The sequence below is a fragment of the Podarcis tiliguerta genome, assembly GCF_965153285.1.
Source record: "Podarcis tiliguerta genome assembly, chromosome: 5".
Classification (NCBI taxonomy): Eukaryota; Metazoa; Chordata; class Lepidosauria; order Squamata; family Lacertidae; genus Podarcis; species Podarcis tiliguerta.
Window position 1 is genome coordinate 48,411,142 of NC_139538.1, and position 25,008 is coordinate 48,436,149.

General features: G+C 40.6%; 1 protein-coding gene across 41 annotated transcripts in view; it reads left to right on the forward strand.

Annotated features, from left to right (window-relative positions):
* TCF7L2 (transcription factor 7 like 2) overlaps positions 1-21,900 on the forward strand; it is a 204,769-nt gene extending 182,869 nt beyond the window's left edge. For 6 of the 41 annotated variants that reach the window (XM_083441739.1, XM_083441775.1, XM_083441740.1 and 3 more), the window contains 5 exons: positions 2,277-2,396; positions 8,970-9,018; positions 9,552-9,602; positions 10,737-10,809; positions 19,686-21,900. In XM_083441739.1, coding sequence (XP_083297865.1) covers positions 2,277-2,396; positions 8,970-9,018; positions 9,552-9,602; positions 10,737-10,809; positions 19,686-20,124 — 732 coding nt within the window. In that variant the 3' untranslated portion in view covers positions 20,125-21,900. Of the gene's footprint in view, positions 1-2,276; positions 2,397-8,969; positions 9,019-9,551; positions 9,603-10,736; positions 10,814-13,391; positions 13,465-14,255; positions 14,285-19,685 lie in introns of those variants that run through there. The other 35 variants (XM_083441761.1, XM_083441776.1, XM_083441741.1 and 32 more) reach the window with 27 other exon arrangements.
* Positions 21,901-25,008: the final 3,108 nt, after the last annotated feature.

Here is a 25,008-nt window from a genome sequence, read left to right on the forward strand (position 1 = left end):
GTCTTAGGAACCCCAGCATTCTTACGTCTCTCTGTAAAGTATCTCTAAACACACCACTGTAGCCTATTAGTGAAGAACTCTGTACTTAGAAGGCTGTAGAAGCTTTTACTTGAAGCTTGATTCTCCATTCTCTGGATGTCGGAACCTTAAGTCTGGATGTTGTATGAACTGTAGGCCTCTGTTCACGAGTCCCAGGTGAAGCTATAGTAATTTATGTAACTGGTAGCAGATAAATAATAGTAAAAATAAACTTCTTACATATGGAAGGTGGAGTTGTATCTTAAAGCAGGCCTTCGCAACTTGTGGCAAAGCATAGTTCTGAAGACAGGTAGCAAATTCAAGATTTATTGGCTTCCCAGCAAGCTACAGCTTGTAGGTTCCATTTTACTTGTTCTGTCACACATTGTGCAGGCCTGCCTTACAGGCATTAAAAATAGGTATTTGGTTAATGTATGTCGTCATTATTATTTGGAGGAGACTGGTTTACCAGAGTGACAAATTGTGACAAGTGGGGAAGGGAGAGGCAAATTTAAAGTGTGGTCTACTTTATGGGCATTTCTTGCATGTCTTGTTCAAATGAATGCTGGTTAAAGGGGAATAGCTGTTGGCGGCTGGTCCATCAGGGTGAGTGGGGCTCTGTCCCATCAAGACCTCACCTGCCTGCCTTCTTACTTACAACCATTTCTGGGATGGCACCGCCTGTCATTTTCCACCTCCTTAGTCTCAGTGCTGCCCTTTCACAACACAGCAAAGAGGATGTTGGCAACAAAGCTGGAATTAGTTGATTCTGCCTGCCATTGGCTCCTGCTTCTACTACTGTTGGTCTTCCAATGGGCACCATCTACCACTGGTAAAAGTACCGTATTTTTCGCCCTATAAGACGCACTTTTTCCCCTCCAAAAATGAAGGGGAAATCTGGGTGCGTCCTATGGGGCGAATGCAGGCATCGCGGACCTCTCCGCCAGCAGCGGGAGCGCTCCCGCTGCTGGCGGAGGGGTGCCTGCGTGCTGAAGCCTGCGCGCGCTGAGCTCAGCGCGTCCAGGCTTCGCGGACCTCTCCGCTAGCAGCGGGAGCGCTCCCGCTGCTGGCGGAGGGGTCCCTGCATGCTGAAGCCTGCGCGCGCTGAGCTCAGCGCGTCCAGGCTTCGCGGACCTCTCCGCCAGCAGCGGGAGCGCTCCCGCTGCTGGCGGAGGGGTGCCTGCATGCTGAAGCCTGCGCGCGCTGAGCTCAGCGCGTCCAGGCTTCGCGGACCTCTCCGCCAGCAGCGGGAGCGCTCCCGCTGCTGGTGGAGGGGTCCCTGCATGCTGAAGCCTGCGCGCGCTGAGCTCAGCGCGTCCAGGCTTCGCGGACCTCTCCGCCAGCAGCGGGAGCGCTCCCGCTGCTGGCGGAGGGGTGCCTGCATGCTGAAGCCTGCGCGCGCTGAGCTCAGCGCGTCCAGGCTTCGCGGACCTCTCCGCCAGCAGCGGGAGCGCTCCCGCTGCTGGCGGAGGGGTGCCTGCATGCTGAAGCCTGCGCACGCTGAGCTCAGCGCGTCCAGGCTTCGCGGACCTCTCCGCCAGCAGCGGGAGCGCTCCCGCTGCTGGCGGAGGGGTGCCTGCATGCAGAAGCCTGCGCGCGCTGAGCTCAGCGCGTCCAGGCTTCGCGGACCTCTCCACCAGCAGCGGGAGCGCTCCCGCTGCTGGCGGAGGGGTGCCTGCATGCTGAAGCCTGTGCGCGCTGAGCTCAGCACGTCCAGGCTTCGCGGACCTCTCCGCCAGCAGCGGGAGCGCTCCCGCTGCTGGCGGAGGGGTGCCTGCATGCTGAAGCCTGTGCGCGCTGAGCTCAGCGCGTCCAGGCTTCGCGGACCTCTCCGCTAGCAGCGGGAGCCAGCACTGGGCTCCCACGGCTTGCAGAGAGCTGCCTGTTTGGGGGCTGGGGTCGGGGGAAGCTCGGGCTTCCCCAACCCCGCGCCTGGGGGGGAAATAATTTTTTTCCATTATTTCCCCCCCAAAAAACTAGGTGCGCCTTATGGGACGGTGCGTCCTATAGGGCGAAAAATACGGTACTTGAAGAATTACACTATTCCATTTTCAAAAGTGAAAGACTCCATCGGTATAACCCAGCTTAAGCTAACCTGGATAAAACAGAGTTCTTAAGAGTAAATAAATAGTCTGCATCAGTTGATATGCTTTAATTGGCTGCCATTTTCCAAAGTTTGAATGTGAATGCACATTGTACACACACTGTATTACTGACGTTCTGTTGTGCTTGTGGTTTTGTTTTCTTTCTCTCTGCAGTGGCATGCATTATCCAGAGAAGAACAAGCTAAATATTATGAACTAGCCAGAAAGGAACGACAGCTCCACATGCAGCTTTACCCCGGCTGGTCCGCACGGGATAACTATGTAGGTGGCTATGTAGGTGGAATTTTTTTCAGTAGTAGAGCTTGTAGACAAGTACTGCTGTAATCTGCTGAAGTACACCCACACACGGAAGACAAGCACTACCAATCCAGTAATTCTAGAGGATGTTTTGGTTTTGTCGCCAACCCATTTGGACACAATTGGCACCCATTCAACTGAGGTGTGTCAGTAGAGCTCTGAGGGGGGGGGCGGGGAAATCTGGCCGTGTGTCTTCCATCAGGGCACCAGCTTTTGTGCAGTTTACAAAAAAAGAAAATAATAAAACAAGAAAGAGCTCCCTCTCTATTATCACCCTCATCTCCTTCCCTTACCCCCCAAATTAGTGCCTTGTTGCATACCTGTGTGAGAGTATAGTGGAAAGTGGAAGAATGACTTACCCTAGCTTCAGAGAAGGACTGGCAAAGACTTGTTGGAGGTCTTGCTCTCAAGTGGGGCTAAATAAATTATTCCACCCTCTACTTTTTTATATTATTGTACTGTTGTCTGTCATGGTCACAATTTTTTCATAAATGCTTTCAATTCATGATGTCTTTACCAAACATCTTGGTGCTAGCTATTGGTGAACTATTCCTGTGCAATTCTCATTTGCCACACTTTTCTTCCATTGAGTTATTCTAACTGTGGCTGCTTGGTTTCAGAGATCAGTGTCTCGATTTAACAAGAGAGAGATGTGCATGGAAGCTGCCTTTTGCATGCATGACAAACCCTGCCTTTGTGCTGGCAATGCAGATGCATTGTGAATGAGCATTGGACACTAAAATGTTCATTCAAACCCTGATGAAGTGGCTGGCTTCATCTTTAGATGTGAAGGGGATGCAAACCTGCATAAATCTACCAATTAATACGCATGACTGTTTGGTCACAGCTATGGCTGAATTGCAACCAAAATCCCATAGGCAGGAAATAAGCATAGCATGTACATTCAAGAGGAAGTAATAGCTCACTGATAAGTATTTCCAAGTTTACAGATTGTACCTAATAGAAATTGGTAAAATCTCTAAAGCTTCCCAGACATAATTAATTAATCACTGAAAGGCACCAATCATGTAAGGGAAAATTTAAATAGATGCCAGATGTCAACAGTATCAAGACATTATTGCAAGATCACAAGTGGAAGGGGGGTAATCAATTTATTTAATTTAAAAACATTGCTCCTCTGCTTTCGCCACAGATACTTTTGAGCTGTTTCGCTGAATTAGAATAATATACAAGATGACATAAAAGCTGAAATACATCCACACAGCCCCAACATATTAGACCCTACCAAACAGATGTTTAAGCCAAGTCTTGCAAGCACTATGGAAAAGTTAATACAAGTAGGCTTTGACAGACCTCCTGAACAGCTGGTTCTACAAAGTCCTATAATTGAGAAGGGTGTGCTTTATATCTGGTAGGATGACCAGATCCTGTAGCTTTAAGAGTTATATTGTAGAGGTTTCACCTTAACATGAGAAGCTGGACCTCTGAAATTCCTTCTTCATATAGGTATAATAGGTACAGGATACCTGACCTCCTTTGCCACTGGCCATTGTATTGTTCCTGCCAATCTTACCTCTCTTATTGCAGACAATATGATATGTATTATACTTAGCAATTTTGTTGAATCTGCTGTCTTGATTATTTCTTTAGACTGCAGTCCTATGCACACTTTCCTGGGAGTAAGCTCCATAGAACTCAGTGAGTCTTAGATCTAAGTGTGCGGGTGTGGGTGTGCGGGTGTAGTTTTGTTTTGTTTTGCAAAGGCAGGAATTTGTTCTTCTGTAAATTAGGTAACCTATGTTCTTATGCAGCTGCACATATTTGCATGCATAAGCCTGTAGCCTTACATGGAGAGGAGAGGCACATTAATATGCTACCAAGCAACATTTTATTAATTCCATTTATTGAGAGAAAACAAAGACAGCATCTTAGTTTAGTATTTTGGCTCCTAAAGATGAAGTGTTGTTTAAAACTTATAATCAACATCTGTGGTATCAAAATCCTCACATTATCCTTCCCTAGTTCTTATTTCTTCACATGCAAAAGAGAGTATCTGTATACCCTCTTTTGAGGTGATTTCCCTTACAAACCAGGAGCTGTCTCCGACCATTTTTGCCACCACCAAATTCATAGCCCACATTTTGTGCCATGAACGGAGTGGAATGAAGCTGTCAGACCACAGGGCCGATTCATTCCTGGTACTCTGCAGTCTGATTCCTCTTGGGAGTTCCTGGGGGAGTAGCGCTGGGATGTGCCGTAATGCTTGAAAGATTTCCAGGAAACATTTCCTCTGCTTTAGTGACTGTGTCACTGACAGATGGGCATGTACTGTGTCTTAAATGTTTAGGACCTTTACATTTGTCCTCAGCATGTGAGCACTGAAAATCCCTTTCTTCTCAAGCTAAAAAGGACAGGATAAGAAAGCTGATACGTCCCCAGCAGCTTGAGGCTCTATCCCCACCTGACCTTCAGGGGGAACCTTACTACAGTAGGAGAACTCAATAGCTTTGGATCACACAAGCACATGATCTACAAGGCTTTTACTTTTTTCTGCATAACACTCAGAATTTCTGGAGTCTGTCCTCTTCCACGTGCTTTCTTTGGACAACAGTCTTTCTACAGATATAGAAAGGAAATGGGGACTGCACTGTATGTAGTGACTAGATGACCCTCTGTGTCCTTTTCATCTTGTATTTATGTCTCACACACATGATAGTGTCTGCCATACCTAATGAAGTTTTGGAGGCCTCTGTGCACATATCTTAATTTTTTCACAACTTCAAGCAAAATTAAATATCGGAAGCTAAGTCCTTGGTTCCAACTGTCCAGTCAAAATTTAAGTATTGAATTTAGGGTTCATATTTTTATTTTTATTTAAGCAGCATGTCAACCAGGATAAGACGTTTGTATACTTGAATGATATTTTTAAAAAAACACTCCCTGAAGACAGATTAAAAGTTGTTATACAAAAACATGACTTTTCATTTAAAAAATAATCTCAAAAGTTCAATTTCAGTCCCAGGATAGATGGATTCAGTTTACAATACCCTTGCTATTCAGTCTCCATGGGACTACAAAAATTATTTTGATGAGCAAGACACAAATGTACAGTACTAATAAATTGACAGCTGGCTCACACGTGATCTTGGCCCTACCCCAAGATCACTTAGATCACACAGTCTCACCACCAGCTCACATCTAATCAATGCTTATATAAATTCTCTTGTTTGTGGGAGCTGGCGCATCTCTGCAGGATGCGTATATATCAGAGGTCTAAGGTCTTTGAACTTGTACCACTATGGAAATTGTAGAGGTTTCATATGCCACACCCACATAGAAGCATCAGTTCACTGTGACATGACATGAAGATGGCCCAGCTATAGTTACTTGTAATTTTAAATTAAAAGGTATAAGGTTAAATAAATAAATCAGTAAAACAACAGAGTAGAAAGATTAGCCGCTCTGAGCCCGGCTTCGGCTGGGGAGCGCGGGAATTAATATTAAGTGTAGGTAAATATTGGGCTGATCCAGTAAGACAATGCATTTGAAGACTGTAAAATGTAGCAATTTTGAGAGACAGCTACATTTTTTCCATTCATTTTCAAGATACCATATAACATGATATCATAAGTTCCCATGCTGAATGGACCTGTCTGTGTAACATTTACTAATATTAGGTTATGTGTTTTTATATTATAAAACTCCCTGTGATGCTCGGGTGAGGGGCAATGTATAAATTTAATTGTTATTAACACCAGTGATGAAGAACCTGTGGTCCACCTGGACTGCAGCACCCATCATCCCTGACTATGAGCCAATACAGGCTTGGGTTGACAATATGTAGAGAGCCACACATTCCCTATCCTTGCCTTAGGCACTGGAAATGTCTATATGGTGGCTCAATAAACAAAAAGAGGTTTGCCAGTCCATCTAATTATAGCTGTTAGACATCATGTGTAGGAGCTTGTGAACGCTGCATATTCTATAGTGAAAAGTACTCATCTCTTCCAGAATGCCAGGATTCTAATAGAAACAAAACATCTTTATACTGTTTCTCTTCCCACAACATTGCCACTTATTTAATATTATGCAATGGGTTCAGAAACTTGTTTTTGAGGAAATATGGAAGGGCCTTCGTCAAGTTCATCTATATTAACACAGATTTTCTAGCTTGGTTTGAAAAGTCAACAAAACTATCTGAAGTGAAAAGATGCACTTGTCAGGTATTTTTGATGGATTACTTTCGAAGGGGAGAATAGTTTTTCTAAAATACTTATTACGGTGTCAGATTAAATGATAGGAATTTACTTTTCAACTAGCTATCTTGTTATCTGATGGTAAAGGAAGCTGGTCAAGTAGAAACTTATAATTGCTTGACTTTAATGTGGGGAGGGCGAATTGAATTTCCCACCTCTTCCTCTAGAAGGATTAATTCAGTTCTACCTGTTTTGCTCCAGTCCTTTTCATGCAAAATAATAAATCCTCCATGAAAGATGTTGTTTACTAGTTCACTATCCTTGTCACTTTTGTTGGTAAAATAAAATCTATATATTTTATACCATAAATTTAAAACTGTTTCAATAATATTGCGTAAAAAAAATTGATCCTTAGTTATGCAGTACACCATTGAAATGTCTGAGTTGTTTTGGTCCCCTCTGTGGAATTATTTATGGAAAGGCTATGAAACATTAATCTTTGTGGATTTTGAGTATGGTAGTACTATATAGCTGAGATACTAGTTCCATTCTGCAAATCACCTTATATGTGGTAGAGATTAAGTTGAGGCTTAAGTTGGGTAATTACTCCGTTTCTGTAGTAGTGCCACAAAATTCCCGGCAGGTGCATTAAATCTGAACAAAACAAGCAAGCACAGACACAGCCTTCCATCAGCAAAAGTTCACCTGAACAAGACTTTATTTGTCACATCCAAATCGGCAGGGTAGCAGTTTACAACCAGAATGAGCAAGGAGGAACAAGTTCAAAGACCTTATGCCTGGAGACCTGCATGAGCTACATTTTCAAAAGGAACGTTCACATCTCCTCTTCTTACTGGTACATTCCAGGGAACATAAACATCATAGTGGACATGCTGAGTTGAAACCCAAAATGAATCGCTGAAGTGGGAACTAGACCAAGCTATTGAAGAGAAGACATCACAGATCTAGGAAAGCCTCTCGCCCACCTACCTTAGGGTTATAGCCAAATCTGCACTAAGCCCAAAGCTTTCTCGTTCCGAGAGCATGCTTTCAGTTTACCCGCTGATGAACAGAGATCTAGTCTCTGTTACTCCCTTGTGAATTTCCATTAATATCTCCTTATTAGAAGCAGAACATGCAAGTAACCACCAGGCTAACCACACTACGCAGAGCCAATAAAGCAAGGTGAGACTGAGCAGCCTTTTAATGTTTGCTCAGCATTGCCCGTTCTGTTGTAGGGAAAGCAAATTTACTGAACATAGACACGAGCCCTATTCAGGCCTTACACTAATGAGGGATGTGAGAGGGCAGATGGGTGTGAGCATGCTAGCTTTACTTCACATACACCCACAAGGTTGCTCTCCGTGACTAATTGCAGCAGGGAACTGGCTTCTGCTTGTGATAAAAGTGAGCTCTGCATCATGGAGGAATCCTAGCCAAGTGGGAAAAACCTCACTGCAGACCGTTGCAATCAGCTTTTGAGGGGCAATGGCAATAGTGATGGGTTTGAGCCTAGCATGTTCACCCCCATCTTCCTTCTCAGGTGTTTTATTTCCTTACTAGTATAATACCTGGATAGGACTGCTGTTCTTCTCATTTCTTGGCGCATTAAAAATAAGAATGATGCTTCCTTAAGGTTCATGGGGAAGTTGAGCCTTATTTCTAATACGTACGTCTTTGTTTGTTTGTTTAAATTTATATACCCCCCTTCATCATAAGATCTCAGGGTGGTTTACAAAATGAAATACAGGATAAAAACACAAGTAAATAATTAAAACTGTTGACAGGAAAAGGTTTCCTGCTGAATGCAAGTTTGCAATCCATTTTTAACTTTATTTGTTCATGAGATTTTGTCAGACATTGTAGAGCATATTTTGGGTACAATATTTTCCCACCCATCCCCAGTCCCATTTGTTCTGACTGGATGAAGAGCAGAAGTATGTAATGGTAATTTATGTAACACAAACAGAGTCTTGATTGCTGGCCAGTTTTGGATTCTTTATGGGAAGTGTTGACATTAAATGCTCTGACATGGTTTTATCCAATAGTAGTAGTCTATATCAGTAGTCTTCAGCGCTTCAGATCCAAGACCCACCTTTAAACCAAACACGCATTTGGCGACTGATTTATTTTATCATACATTTGTGTGCTGCTCTTTGTACACGTTGTAAGTTATACTCTTAGGAGTTGTGAAGTGTCGCTATGACTAGAATGAAATGTTAAGTAGAAAGTGGGCAATTTGAGATGCTGAAAAGCATTGTGTTGCCACAGACATTGAAATGTTTTCAAATATGTACAATTCTAGCAAGCTTTGCAGAATGTTCCTTTCCTCTTGCCTCTTTTTGAAAGTAGGTTCTGTAACAACCCTTTCATGTATTTGTGTTTCATTCAGGGCAAAAAGAAGAAAAGGAAAAGGGACAAACAGCCAGGAGAGACCAATGGTAAGTAAAATGGAATGTTTTACGTATTCCTTAGTGGAACAATGAAGGCCATAAGTTACTAATACTGTGCATAAGAAGAAAGTTTGAAATCTCCCAACCTTCTTGCCACAGGGCCATTACTACATCCAGCTTTTTCCTGTTGGATTTTAAGTACAGTTAAATTCTTATTGCTCGCCTTTTAAAACTAGTAGCCACGTAAATGCATGAATAGCATATTATAATGGTAGTTATGTTTGTCCTTAATAACTGCAGAGCTACTCACTGTAGAGCCATAGTTTGTTAATGCCTGTGCCATTATTACCAAAGGTGTGTGTGAGAGAGAGAGTTTGGTATTAATCTGGGCTGTTTCTGTGTGAACTGATGCATGCCTTTACAGTGGTAAATTGCAGCCATTTTTTTTTTAAATTAAGGAGGTTTGCCATTCTTTCTAGAAAATTAGAAATACTGCATAGGCAATCTCATAGTCAATTTTGAAAAAGCCCTGATTAATTTTTTTCTTTGAAGCCTTTGTATAATTTGTTCTTTTTTTTCAGAACACAGCGAATGTTTCCTAAATCCTTGCCTTTCACTTCCTCCGATTACAGGTGCTAATGTCATTTTCAGCCATTTAAAATAGTTTGTAAATTGCTCTTTTTTTTTATCCTGCCATTTTAGATTTTATTAACATTTAAACACTGACATTAAAAATAAATTTATCATTCACACGTTTGTAGCGTATATATATATGTGCTATGATTAGTTTTTTTCTTTGTTTCTGATTTGTTATTCATTACAGTTGCTATTAAACAGTAATGCAGTAAAAATAACTCATTTGTACTAACTGTGCAAATTGAATATGCAGTATTTCTTTAAAGAGACTGATATAAAAAGCTTAATAATGAACCTCCTTAATCTAATGGCATTTTATGCGGCACCCACTAAGTCTTCTCATGCCTGCATGCGATATATATATCTGTATAGAGATATATATATAGACATATGCCTTTCTACTCAAACATATCCATTGCTATTCACCTGCTTTACCTGCATACCACTTGCTTCCATGCTTCTGATCATTTTATTTCTGGCTGAAACTAACATATCCATTTTGCTATCTGCTTATTCTGAGCCATTTCTTTTTTTCTTTTTTAAATTATTTTTTTTAAAAAAATACAAATTGAATGTTTATTCCCAAAGCTGCATTATCCCCCCCCCCAAGAAGAAAGCATGTTAGCTATTTCTATACTAAGTTCCTTGTCTCCCCCCCCCCCACACCTTTCCCCCCTATAGAAATAAATATTTCTATATCAAAAGAGTCGTCCACCAAATAGTGTTCTTCACAAACCCGCTGCATTTCTTGGGGGCTTGTGCAGAAACAGTAGACGGGTTGTGCCTCCAATGCCTCTTGAATCAATTGCAATTCTTCCCATTATTATTATTATTATTATTATTATTATTATTATTATTATTAAACAGTCCTTTCCAAAGGGATACTGCAGCTTTAATTGCAACAGCTAATTTCAAAAGTTTGATAGATGTGACAATCACTATTTAAAGAAAATAAAACAATCAAAAGTTGATATTTTGCAGTTAATAATGAGGTCATTGATTTTATTTCCTTTTATTTTTATTTATTTTTCTTATTTTTATTTTTTATTTTTTTATTCTCCTTTTCTCTCTCTCTCTCTCTCTCTCTTTCTTTCTCTTTTCCTGCTCGCTTCTTTCTTGACCTCATTCAGACCTGAGCGCTCCTAAGAAATGCCGAGCGCGCTTTGGCCTTGATCAACAGAATAACTGGTGCGGCCCCTGCAGGTGTGTATAGTCTCCCCCCCACCCCACCCCGACTTGCTATGGCTGGTTTTGCAGCTGGTTTATTTGGTACTTCCCCTCCCTCTCCTCCTGCTTTGTTGCTTTGTAGCTCTGTGTTGTGATCTAGAAGACACAAGGGAGTGGGACGCTGCCGTGAATGATCATCTCTTTCTGTTTAAAGGATTTCGCTCTCTTCCGCCGGCCCCCCCCCCCTCATTTTTGTTTCCTCCACCCACCTGCACACTGCCGCTAGCTGGAAAATTCCCACTGTAAGACAGCATCAGCCTAGGCTTGCACACACAATCCCACCCTCCTCTCTGGAAAGTTCCATACCATATATATATATATATATATATATATGCAGGTTTTGGTGTCCTCGGGTGTCTTCCCGTGTAAAAGTTGGGGTGTCTAGGCGACGTTTCGACGAGGTCTCACTCGTCATCTTCAGGCTGGTGCTTTCGGCTTCTTGTTACTGGAACAGAGCAGGATCTCAGTGTTTGAGTTCCTATAAATACTGTTGAGGAGGTGTGGTGTATAGCCTCCAATGTTCTGGGCAGAGAGGAGGTTCCCAGGCTAGTGTGCCTTTTCTTCTTTTGTTCCTTAATTACTTGAGGGATATCTTGAGTGATTTCTTGAGTGATTTCCTGAATCACACTTAGGTGGGTCATTAGGTGTGGATTAGTTGCTAAAGCCTTCGTGTCTTGAACTCTTGAACTTTGTGAAGAGTTTTTCTGAGAAGATGGCTGTACTGCACTTGGTTGTGCTCTGGCTTGGCTTCGTGTATAGGGGCGAGCTGTGGTTTTGTGGCCTGTGCCAGCCAGATCTGTGTAGGGATTGCAGGGGGGTGCAGCATCCGGAGGTGCCACCCTGGTTTGGCTACTGGATGGTGTCTGTAATTTATCTGTGGAGAGGGTCTGGGTTTGGGTCTGGTGTGGTTGATTGGTGATGGCGTTCTGTGTGCCTCTGGATCTGGTGTCAGATTTTGTGGGGAGGGCTAATTTCCAGATGTCTGGCAAGCGGGATGTGTCGTCACGCTTGTTCATGTTGTGAGGGTGTTTCTCTATCTCGATGGCTTCCATGATTATTCTCTTGTGGTGATGTTCCATGTTAAAGAGCAATTTGGAATCTGCAAAATTAATTTCGTGTCCTGTTTCTTTCATGTGTTGGAAAAGAGAGGAAGTTTTTTCTTCTTTTTTGACGGCATTCTTGTGTTCTGCGATCCGTGCATTTATTCGTCTGTTTGTTTGTCCAATGTACGTGGCTGGGCAGACTTTGCAGGGTATTTCATAGACCCCTTGGTTTTCCAACTGAATTTTATCCTTGGGGTTTCTGAGGATATTGGCTATTTTTTGGTTGGTGCAAAAGGCTGTTTTGATATTGTGTTTATGGAGGATTTTGCTAATTTTATCTGTAGTGCCCTTGATATAAGGAAGGAGGGCTATGCCATTGTTTTCTTCTGTGTCTTGGTTTTTGGGGGGTGTTTCTTTTTGGATTAGCTTCGTAACCCTGTTTTGCTGGTATCCATTGGCAATTAACACATTTGAGAGATTCTGTAACTCAGTTGTCAAGTGGTCTTCGTCAGCCAGGCGTTTGGTTCTGGAGATGAGAGTCTTGGCTACGGAGTTTATTTGTGCAGGGTGGTGGTGTGATTGTGCATGTAAGTAGCGGTTGGTGTGTGTTTTTTTCCGGTAGATAGTGTGTCCTAGGGAGCCATCAGGTTTTTTGTAGATTAGGACGTCAAGGAAGGGAAGTTGGTTGTTGGCTTCTATTTCCATAGTGAATTGTATTTTGGGGTGTAGGCTGTTGAGATGTGTGAGGAAGCTATCCAGTTTTTCCTTCCCGTGTGGCCAAATTACAAAGGTGTCGTCAACATATCTGAGCCAAAGTTTGGGTTTGTGTTCTGACTTGTCTAAAGCATTGAGTTCAAGACACGAAGGCTTTAGCAACTAATCCACACCTAATGACCCACCTAAGTGTGATTCAGGAAATCACTCAAGAAATCACTCAAGATATCCCTCAAGTAATTAAGGAACAAAAGAAGAAAAGGCACACTAGCCTGGGAACCTCCTCTCTGCCCAGAACATTGGAGGCTATACACCACACCTCCTCAACAGTATTTATAGGAACTCAAACACTGAGATCCTGCTCTGTTCCAGTAACAAGAAGCCGAAAGCACCAGCCTGAAGATGACGAGTGAGACCTCGTCGAAACGTCGCCTAGACACCCCAACTTTTACACGGGAAGACACCCGAGGACACCAAAACCTGCATTCCTGTACCCGTGAAAATCTACGAAAGCATATATATATATATATATATATACACACACACATTGCTAAACATCCTTTGATACCACAGTGCAGAGTTCAGCAGAGAAAACACAGGGCTAAGTGAAGAGAATGCACAGCAGGCTTAGGCATTGTAAGTGTGTGTCGCCTTGTGGAGATCCTCTTTCTTTCTTGCCCTTTGGTCTGCGAGATTGCCAAATGAACTGGGAGAAATGTTAGCTGTAGCTAAGATTTCGCATCCAACTGAGCTCTATCCACCATTGTGTTGTATTTTTTTGTGTTTACCTTGTGCTAACAGATGCAAATACTCCAAAGAAGTGTCGGGCATTGTTCGGGCTTGACCGACAGAGTTTATGGTGCAAACCGTGCAGGTATACTACCCATTAGGCCTTTGGGAACTAAAAGCATTCTGTCATCTTAGTATTAAATGTGTGGTTTATTTTTAACCCCTCCCCTTCCACTTCTCGCCTTCCTTGCTTCTACGACATTGATTGCTAATCAATTTTTGATCTTCAGAATTCTTTGCTAATTCAATGCAAATTTCTTTTCCTTCTTGACCAATAACCTCTCTTTTGGTAGTAGAACTGGGAGTTGGTACACACATCCCCAAGATGCAGAAACTAACATTTTCTTGGTCAAACAAGTGTGTTAAGTGGACATCCGTACAAGTGTCTATGTGTATGCTCTCAGTCTCCAAAGGATATTTGCAGCACTGGTATTTTCACTGTGATGAAAGAGGATACAAATTAGAATTTCTGCTTGGATCTACGTTAATAATATATTGGGATTCTATATAACAAATTCTTCTGTATATTTTTGAATCAATCTTGTGTGCTTATGAAAGCTCAACTAAAATTCATATTAGGCACATTCATAAGGTGCCTGGCAAAAAAAATTTGCAGTAGTCCATTTGTCACTGGCTTGTAAAGTTGACATTTGCTTGGCAAGTTGTTTTGGGATTTTAATCAAATTACAGGACATTGTTCTGCATTGTTCAGCTTAATGGCACGGAAGACCAAAACATTTGAAACAACCCATGTTCTACTGCAGGATAAATTCAGTATGCACTTGTTTCTTGGTGAAGGGAAGCAAACTATCTCTTGTTGCATTCTTTTTTCCCCTTAATATGGTTAAATTTGTTATTTCTCTGTTCCGATCCAAGCAGTCTTTGAATTTGGAATATTATGATGGTAGGTATCTCAGTCCAACACACACTCTTTTCTGTATGTAGTGCTCCCCCTCCTCACCTTTCCCTCTGATTCACATCCATACCATGTGCTTCATTCTGTTTTTTTAGACAATAGAGCAGTTATTCATATTATATGCATGCCAATTCTGTTAGTTTTGTGATTCCGAGCTATACACATGGCTTGAAAACGTACTGTACATCTAATTGTTAGATAAAGTTCATGCATTGTCCTTTAAGGACAGCACTCCACCTAAACTCTGTAACTTCCCATCAGATGCATGCGTAAGCACTGTGATTGTGTGACAGAAGCAGCAAAATACACAGGTCATTGTCAATGCAGATTATTGAATACCTTTCGGAAATTACAAGTTCAAGAAACATTTCAACAGCCAGATTACAACTTTAGCTTTCTAAAAATGAGACAACTCGTTTAGAGAGCGAAATTCCTCTTAACACTACTAAGCTTATCTGGCAGTTATTCTAGTACATAGAGACATAGGTGGCCATTTTTATATTTGTCAAAACTAGAATGCTGATGGAAGGTAGGAATTATGCTCTAAATCCCTTATCAGTAAAGGGACTATTTTGAACTGAGATAGAGGCCAGCAATGTTGGCTCCACACGTCTGGTCACTGCAACATAAGCAAAGGCATCCCTAGCCATCTGTCTTGAAGGCTATACAGTAATAAATACTTTGTCAAAGGCTTCGTTTGGGGCACCTCAGGTGCTCACTGCCATATTCACCTGTGACTTTGTTTGTGCACGGGTCTGAAATTCTCTTTGCCCTGGGAGGAAAATGAGATTAAAGACCGTCTTTGTATGTGTCTTGGTTTGGTCAAAAGTGGCCAAGGTGCCTAATTGTGCATGGGAAGGAGGTTGGGATCAAGGGAGCCAGAGAGGATGTCTTATGAGGATCAGATTTGGCTCTAGCTGCCTGTCTCCAGCATCTGCCTCTTTTATTACCTTTTTACTACAGCCAGTATTTTATTGCTTTAAAACTACATTTAACTGTTTTCAAGTCATATTTAAAGAGGATCTGCTACATGATCAGTAGTATTTTCAGTCAAATGATTGTTGAATTGTGTGTGGAGAGAAACAAACTCTTTTTTTCTAATACAAAATAGCATTTTCAGCTTAACATAATTTCAGTTTAGTTCTAAAAGCTTTGCGGTAGGATCTTTAAAATGTCATTCTTGAAGCTACAGAGCATGCATATTAACATTGCCAAATTTTTTTTAAAACAAACTGTTACAATAAACTTTAACTTGAAACTCTGTAGGTCATCACTTTCTCTCTTTCTCTCCCTCACTCTTTCTGCTTGACTCCAGTGTTTTGTTTTTCTGGGGATAGATGATACATTGCAGAGTTCAGTAAAGGAGCAAATACTGGATGTGATTGGGTGAGGGCATCCCACAAACCCAAGATAATTTTTTTATTTCTGATAGCAAAACTCTACTGAGAGTAAAATGAGGACAGTTGGGACAATATTAGTATTAATTAGTACTTAATATTCCAAATATGCATTAGCCTGTGAAGATAGGTAAGTATCATGGCCCACACTTCATGTGTGTATCATACCTAGGTCAGTACTGTCTAGAACATAGAGTTAAATACTTTAAAGGTCAGTTAAATTAGGTATAATGCTTTTAGATAGATATTTGGTTTTCTATAGCTGTTACCAGTGCCATCATAACTAGCCGAACAATAAAGTCCTTTTGGGTTTCAGTTCCAGTATTTGCTTCATGGTATGTCATCTACACTATATTAAAGCATATATGTACGAGACATTTACCACTGGGCTCAGGGACACCTTAATTATTCAATTAATTAATCTAAACATGCTTTGGAGCTAAAAAAATCGCCCATAATCCACTAGGTCTAAAGTGCAGAGAGAGTGAGAGAGACAGCTTTGCATGTTCCATGACTTATTAGTGCTGTGTTCACATTTCACAGTTCTGTGGCTGCTCTGCGTAAGCACAGAAACTTTTGTTGAGTGCTGAATTAAAAAGTTGTAAGATTATTTTTTTAAAAAATCAAGTTCCTGGACCTTATGGTCAGGAAAATCACTGCCAACATTTTGAATTTCCAAATGTTGACCAGAGAAGGAAAATACATTTATGGCTTGCATAGCACTTTGTCCCTTGCCATAACTCACAAAATAAATTGTTCAGGATAAGAAAATAGGTCTGTGTGTATTAGTTATTATAGAATTCAGCTTTTCTCAGCACTGAATTTTTTTTTAACATACTACCCTGGGCTTACTACTTGTTTTCTACAAGCCTCATGCTGATGACCTACTGTTTACTCAGCTATAAATCTATACCCGATGTAACACTAAACACACACGTCCTAAGAAAGATCAGTTTCTCTTGTCCTTTATATAAAACTGATTTGCGTGAACCATACGAGACTGATTCTGATTTTGAAGTGATTTCTGTAAATGAACGGCAGCAAACAGTAACAACCGAAACACCACTTTCAGTAATGACGCTACATTTTGCCATCGCATGTTCTGGGTTTTCTTGGCCCGATGCTGTAGGGAAACCCTTTAGTTGTAAAGAAGAGTGGGTGTCAGGGAGGTGGAGGAAACTGAATTTGGGCACTGATCCCAATCCTATTAGGGACAACACTGGTAATGCAGACATGTATAGTTCTCTTCAGCACCTCAGAACAAGAACCCATCTTGAAGCTTGTTGGCTTCTTTATGGGCTTACCATTGCAGGCTATGTCTGTAATGACCAAATCCTTGAGCAAGGAGGTGCATCTGTGAAGTTGAGTTTGGTGGGAGGGGTTAGCATCTAGAGATCCTATCCATTGATCCATGAAGTGTATGCATGCACACACATGCTCCTCTACCCTTTGTCCTGCATGGCCTGCCAGAGTCTCCCACTGCCTCCCACCAACAGCATGGCGACTGATTCAGAAGGTCCCCATGGCATTGACAGGTAGAGCTCTGTGTGCTATTTGGAAAACGCTGATCTGTAAGGCAAGATAATAGTACCTTGCATGCCGATGTGGAACATATAATGGGATCTCCTAAATATTAGCACCACTCTGTTAATATAATCTTGCTTATTTCCCATGGGTTGGGTTGGTAAAAAAAATATGTTGCTTTGAACTGTGGATATGGTAACATTGCCTCCTTTCTGCCTGAAGGGACTAATTAAAGAGTAAGACATAAAGAACATGAAATAGTTCAGGCCAGTGGACTACATCAATTTCTTGCTAATAGATTTCCAGTTTTTATTACTTTAGGTAGGAGGCTTCTAGCAAGGTTCTGTTTAGAGCCCACCAATTACTCTTTTTTATCTTTTAACTTGCCTTAATAAAGCATGGTTTGCTGTTGCTTGCCATCTTGCACTTTCTCTTTCCTTTTATTTTCTGCTCTGTGCTTTGTTACTTTAATTCATAAGGTTTTACATGCATGGCTGTCTTAGTTTCTAGCATGTATTGATCAGCAGGCTAATGTGGTTAAAATTCTCCACTGCCCTAACAATTGACTTTGCTGTGTGGAACGTTGGGCAGAACCTTAATCTCATTTTTTGGGGGGGAAGGGGAAAATTATTAATCTGTTCTGTTCCAGAAAACTTTAGGAATTGACAAGAGCAGGTTGCTTGGGTTTCCTAGCTAATCCTTTCTAAAATGTGACCCATTCTAATTATTTATTATAAAAATATTTATATACCACTAAATCCTAAGAGCATATCAAAGCAGTTTACAGCATTAAAATGTTTTTTTTAAAAAAAAATACCATAAAAGCATAAAAGGTTAAAAACAATTCAAAGGGGGGGTGGAAATAAGAGCTAAATTTGGAAGCTGCCTTATACAATTTGCTCCATTTTGACCAGTATTGTTTACACTGCCTGGCAGCAGCTTCCAGACAGAGGTCTCTCCTAGTCCTACCTGGAGATACCGGGGATTGAACCTGGGACCTCATAGAATAAAGTGCAAATGTATCATTAAAGGTGCAGTGACAGAGCATCAGTGAAGCGAAATGGAGATTGTGACATGAAACTAATGCTGGGTGGAATGCCGTCTGAAGTGGACATAGTCCACTCACTTGGATTTGAAAGTGTTAACTCTCAGGTTACAGATGACTGGGTGATAGTGTCACTTTACTGGACTTTTATAATTACACCAGTGGAAAATTGTCCAGCTGGCCTTTATTATTCTACATATGGGTCAGCTTGGAATCAATCCCCCTGACACCTGATGGGGCCGTTGGTCAGTTTCAACATAGGGTCAACTGGCCACATACGATACTTGCCTCTCAGCCTCAGCTGAGAGTCTCATGCTAACAGACGTGAACTTCAGTTGAGAAAGGTGCCTTGTATTACTCCAACACGAGTGCAAAAAAGAAAAAGATCAAAACGTTGTGTTTGCTGTGACCGGTTTTTAGAATCCGTTTGCCCTGTGTACACCTAATATTTTTGTTCTGCCACTAGACATGTCTTCTGAATATTAGGCAGTAGGTGCAATGCATAGATGTCATTCTTTATGCAAGTTGGATAAGCCAGGGTGCATAGTGGCCTGATTTAATAGCATTGATAATTTTTGTGAAATTCTTAACCGTTTTCTGATTGTTTCTCTTTACAATGATACCTGTTGTTGCTTTGTTTGTGCACTCCACGCCTAACCAAGATTTAAGTTTTCTTTTGAAGTTCTTTTAATTTCTATAAATTAAAGTAGAAGCCAAACAATTCCTTCTCCCACCCCACCCTTTACGAAATAAAATAAAACAAATGAATGTGTGATAATCCACAACCTGCAGGTTATACAACCAGTTATTCTTGTTAATTTGGACGGTATTTCTGTTCATCTTCCTTTTCCTTCATTTCCCACTTTTATTCTTCCTGTTACTCTTTCCTCTTTTTTTGTGTCTGTGTGACGTTGATTTTTTTTGTTTGTTTTTGTTTTCACACGGTGTGGTTCTAAACAGAAACAAGCAGGAGTGGTAGATCCTCGGCTACAGTTGGTCGCAAAGGTGGGGTTTCTTCCAAGGCAGGCAGGGAGATATTCCAGAAGCGAGACTCCAGAGTCAGTCTTACAGAATGCTTGGTGCCAACTGAGAGGAAGTATCTGCCATATTTTGGTTTGTAGGGGAACGAGAATGTAAACAGCTAAGAATGAATTCACTTGGTGCTAAAAGAACACAAAACCGATGGCTTTTAAAATAATAATAAAAATTGCCTAAATGGGACAAAGATCAAATCCCGCTAGTTAGCAGAAAGACGGATTCCTTAATCGTTGTCCAGAGGTAGCCAGCACCAGTATAATAATTGGGTATAAGCTAAACAGAGCCCGGCATAGTTGGTTGATGGCTCTTTGCTTTAGGGTTATTATTTTCCCCTCCAAATAGCGTCTTTGCCCTTCATTCACAGATTGCTCTCTCCCTATTTCTAGGAGAAAAAAAAAGTGCGTTCGCTACATACAAGGTGAAGGCAGCTGCATCAGCCCACCCTCTTCAGATGGAAGCCTACTAGACTCTCCACCGTCTTCTCCCAACATGCTAGCCTCCCCCACAAGAGACTCAAAACCACAGACTGAACAAACCCAACCTCTCTCGCTCACATTGAAACCCGACCCACTCTCACACCTCTCGATGATGCCGCCCCCGCCGTCCTCCATAGCCCTGACTGAAAGCTCCACTAGCAAATCCAGCGGTCTGCCTGCTAGTAATTGTCAGAACGGGGCACTGGACCATCAGTCTGCCACTTTACCGCAGTCCGCGCCGTCCTCCTCTTCGCTAGCGCAACCCTCGACATCCTCCTTGCATTCCCATAATTCTTTGGCTGGGACACAGCCTCAGCCACTGTCACTCGTCACCAAGTCTTTAGAATAGCTTTAGCCTCTTGTAGCCGTTTTTAAATTTTATTTCATTTCTTTTTGTGTCAAGATTTCTCCCCTCCCCCCTTTTTTTCCGTTTATATATTTTTTAAAAATTTGTGCCATATGGCTGGCTACATTAGTTGATGTGTATCGAGTTCATTGGTCAATATTTGACCCATCCTTATTTCAATTTTTTTTTCCTTTTTAAATATGTAGATGGAGAAAAAAAAAGCCTCATGATTCTGCCAAAATTTTTATCAACAGCTGTTTAAAGTCTTTGTAGCGTTTAAAATATATATATATAAATATATATATACATAACTGTTATGTAGTTCCAATAGCTTAGTTTCAAAGACTGATTTTAAAAATGAAAAAAAGAAGCAATTTTGAAGCAGCCCTTGCCGAAGGCGTTGGTTCTTTATTATTTGTATTAAATACGAGCTTGCGAACCAATCATTTTACATCTGGTTTTTAAAACTTTTTAAGGGCACAATGAATGCAGTGCCGCTATTTTTTCCCCATTTTTTTTTCCTTTGTGTGATATAACTTTTCTTGTGATGTTACTTGTTATTGTTTAAATGTACAGAAACAAAGGGTTAAAATGTGTTAATATACCTTGTTCCATGGTGTTGTTCTTTTTTGGGGGAGGGAACGCTACTCAACAATTAAAAAGTATCACAACGCTATTGGACCAGTAGTATTTATTGCTTTAGAGATTGCTTGTTGTATCTGTATGTTTGTCCATTTTTTAAAAGAAATGCTTTCCTTTCTTTTTTTTTCCCTTGAAACATTGTGTAAAGGTCTTTTTTTCCTCCCCTTAGTGTAAGCAACATATATATAACAACTCATTTGTACAAGGTTTTTAAGTTTATATATAAATGTGTATATATATTTTTTTGTTGGCTTCTTTTTTATTTTGTTTTAATTTCTTCCTTTTTTCTGTCACACAGTTGCCACCAAATGGACATTTGCAGATGGATCAATAGTGTAAAAAAAAAAAAAAAGCTTTAAAAGCCATTACATGAAATAAGACTTGAAAATTTAGCACGGGACTTTTTATCAGTGCTGTTGGAAAAACAACAGACTTTCCCATTCAGAACTGCAGATGACTTCCCCTGCCACTTGTAGGCTGTGAGCAAAAAATTTTATGTGCCAAAATTCTCAGTGATTTTCTCCTTTCCCAACAATTTTTATGCTGTATTTTTTTTTTTGTTCATCCTGTTTTGCTGTGATGTTACATAGGTAGATATGTATGTAGTTTTTAATGTCACCTATTACAGACGTGTTTGGTAGCAGATTGTCCAGAAAGCATTTTAAAATGAAGAGGTATAAACCCTAAAGGGCCAAATTCTGTATATTAGATTATTCATAAAATGAAAAATCAGACTGCCACTTTTATGTACACTTACTACATACAGGTAGGTAGCAAACTTTAAAAAAAAAAACTAGGCATGTTGATGTTGCAAATTTTTTAAAAGAAGATAAATGCTGTATAAAGCTGAAAAAAATGTTCATCTGTTCATCCAGTGCCATTGTAGTTGACATGAAGCGATTGTAAAACTGTCTCCAGTTTTCTTCTCTGGTTTATTAAGATGCTAACTATGACATTTTTTGTGAATCCTTTGAATGTTTCCTAACAGTTGTGATGTTACTGTTCCGTTTTATTGCTCTTATTCCGATTTTTCATTTCTAATGGTTTGGAAGCCATTTTTGTAATGAATAAATGTCCATGCTGTACAGTATCTGTAGCATGCAGTTCTGGATTAATAAAAGCAACTTAGTACGTGCAGATGGACTTGCAGCTCATTTACCTAGAGGTTTTATTTAACCCCAAGCACCTCTGCCAAGAAGGCTTTTGACAGGATGTGTTTTTATCTGTTTCAGGAAAAGCAGCTTTAAAAAATGCTGAATAAACCAACATAGAGGTTGGGCAGGTTGCTACGTATTTTGTGACTGCCTAGTCCTGAGGTTATTTTATAATGTTTCAGATCAGAGGAGCATAGGATTGACTCAAGACCATTTGGACACTGTGTTTATTCACCAAACACAGATAGGTAATATTCACTGAGAGATTGTGTCTCACCCAAAATACACAATCTGAACTAAATTTGGATACTTTAGCCTCTAGGCCAGGAGCAGCCAACTCACATTCTCATCTTGGCCACTGGCCATGCAACAACCTCTGGAGGGCATCCATGGTGGTTCTCTCTGCTCTAGACTAAGCATAGGGCAACCATAATCTGAAAAGGGGTAGAGCTTCTGCCTCTTGGCAGCTTTCAAGAAGCATCTTAGAGGGAAAGCACAACCACACTTAGGATCCCGCTTTCCATGGTTCCTTACAGTATGCAAACAAAAGAACAAAAAAGGGAGACGTGTAAGATTCAGATGAACATGGAGCTTACGTATTTCTTAGATGGAGTAGAGATCCCTTTTCTTATATTACAAGGAGCAGGAGAAAGTAAATGAGAGAAAACATGCTGAGATGCTCTTCAGTGCCTCTTGAAATGTACATAATATCCCACAATGTTGCAAGGATATGGAAAAAATGATAATGCCATTCTACTCCTTCATACAGCTCTTGAAAAGAAGTCCATCAGGAATCCTGTCTCTCTCTTTTTTGAAATTTGGACACCCTTTTCACCCACAGTTCTTCCCCACTGCAGTAAATTCTGTTGTCAAAAACTTGGAGCAAATCTCTTTCTCCCATCTTTGCAGACAAGATCATCTCTAGAATTCCGCTGCCATTCATTTGAGGATTTTAATTATTGGTACAACCATACGTCTTCCTATGCCTGTTGAATGGAATCTCCAGCTTCCCTTCTCTGCAAGGACAGAATGCATTTGAAGCACACACAGTGCTAAGAATTATTGCAGCCAGGAATTTGTAGATACTTAGTAGGCTAAATTCAGCTTACATTTTGTGCATTTCAATTCTTCTGACACATGCTTTCCCATCAACTAAAACTCATGTGGCTCCTCAGTTCTAAGAGTTCCCCAGCTTTGGACACTTGTTGTTTGGAGAACAGCACACATTTGAATAATGTACATATCCTTTACTTGGCAGTATGTTGTGTTTTCTTCTTAATGTTGCATTATCTGCATGACATTATTTTCTCAATAAAAAGGATTACTGTATCTTTTTTGCAACTTGTAGCCATCTGTGAACACCAATAACTCATGTAGCTGAGAGAAGATGTATTTGAGACATTAGAATTGCCATATTGTTTGAGAGCAAAAAATGTACTGAGGGAAACACTGGAACGTCTTGTACTGGATATTTCTCTCTCATTTCTTAGTCTTGCACCTTTTTTTGCAGATCAACAATAGATTAAATGGTAGAGGAATGGTGGGATGAAAAAAAGGTATTAATCTCATGTTTTTCCTCCCAATCAGAAACTATTAAAACATACAAGGAAGAATAATTTCTGTCCCATATTTCTTACTGCCCTATACTGAAAGCTCAAACAAGTAAGGATATAAAACAAAATAAAATTTTAAAAATCACCTCTAAACTAAATCAGACAAACCTATATAAATTGGACACACATACATACTTTTACAAATATTATTCTGTTTGTGCTATGTTGTATAGTTTGTTTCATATTATCTCATTTTACTTGGCAGGGATGCCATACCTATTGTTGTTGCTGCTGCTGCTGTTTTATCAATCGTTTTATACAAAAAAGTAGATTTCAGAGTGCCTTGATTAAATTTCCATAGTGGTATGCCTGGCAAAAATGTAGCAGGCACAACATTTGCTATATCTCTTAAGTGGGAAAAGCTTTACTTGATAAACCTCTGCTCTACACAGTTTTTAAAAGCACAGGGCCCTGCCAGGAAATTGTGGTGGCCGTGTTTTGTTGGAGCTTTGAGACCAATAAAAGTGCAACTAGAACAAAGTTAAGTTCACATAGTGGCTATTTCTAAACATTATGTGAAATTCAGCCCCTTAAAGGTTGTTAAGTTGCAAAGACAGCTAAAGCCACCCTGTTATCTGCTGGTCCACAGCCCAAATCCTCTTCCAACATCCTTTAATTTTGCTTTTTCTACCTGCTTCCGGATTTTATCCCCAACCCTGCTTCTGCTTTTGCAGGCAAAGGACCACACTGGCCCAAAGTCAACTCTCCAGTGACATTTTGTCCCCTCCAATAGGGCACAAAAAACTTGTTCATTGCTTACTCTGCACTCTTCCACTACCTTGCCTTTTTTCCCTTGCCCAGTGGAGTAATTTTATCATATTAAGATGTAAAGGACTAGGGCTGTCCTCACCCACATCTCTAAGGCTGATCTTGCACATGCCACCAGAGTCGGGCTGCAGTATTTCATTGATTAATTAATACACACCTTTTAATCGTCTAAATGATGCCCCCAATTAACCAGGCAGTAGATTTTTACAAATGGCAAATTATTTTTATTCCAAGTACTTCTAAAAACTGCAGAAGGCAAACCTCATCTTAAAAAAGGCACCCTGTCTTACATTGTGGGTGCTGCCTCTCCTAAGATGATACCTGCTATATGCAACAATTTATCTGAGAACAACAAAAGTATGCTCCTCAATTTAAGTATACTGCGTCTGCATTTACGCATATGTAATTGCTCAGCTGAACTTCACAAGATTAGTTAAAACGTAATCAGGTTGCAGTCCTACTTTTGAGCCACTCTCCTGATTCTGGTATGCGTGTGGTAAAAAGAGTCATTCAGTCTTAACTGCAGTAGTGCTAGGCTCTTCTGTCACTTACTGCCAATTGAAGAAGCAGATGTGTGCATTTCAATTTTCCTGGATTATTGTTTAAGCTATGAATATATGCACTCTTATCTGAAGCAGAGCAATAGGAGTCATTCTTCAGCAAAGGCTAGTTAAGGAATGGTTTTTCTGCACCAGTTAGAGGAGATGTGG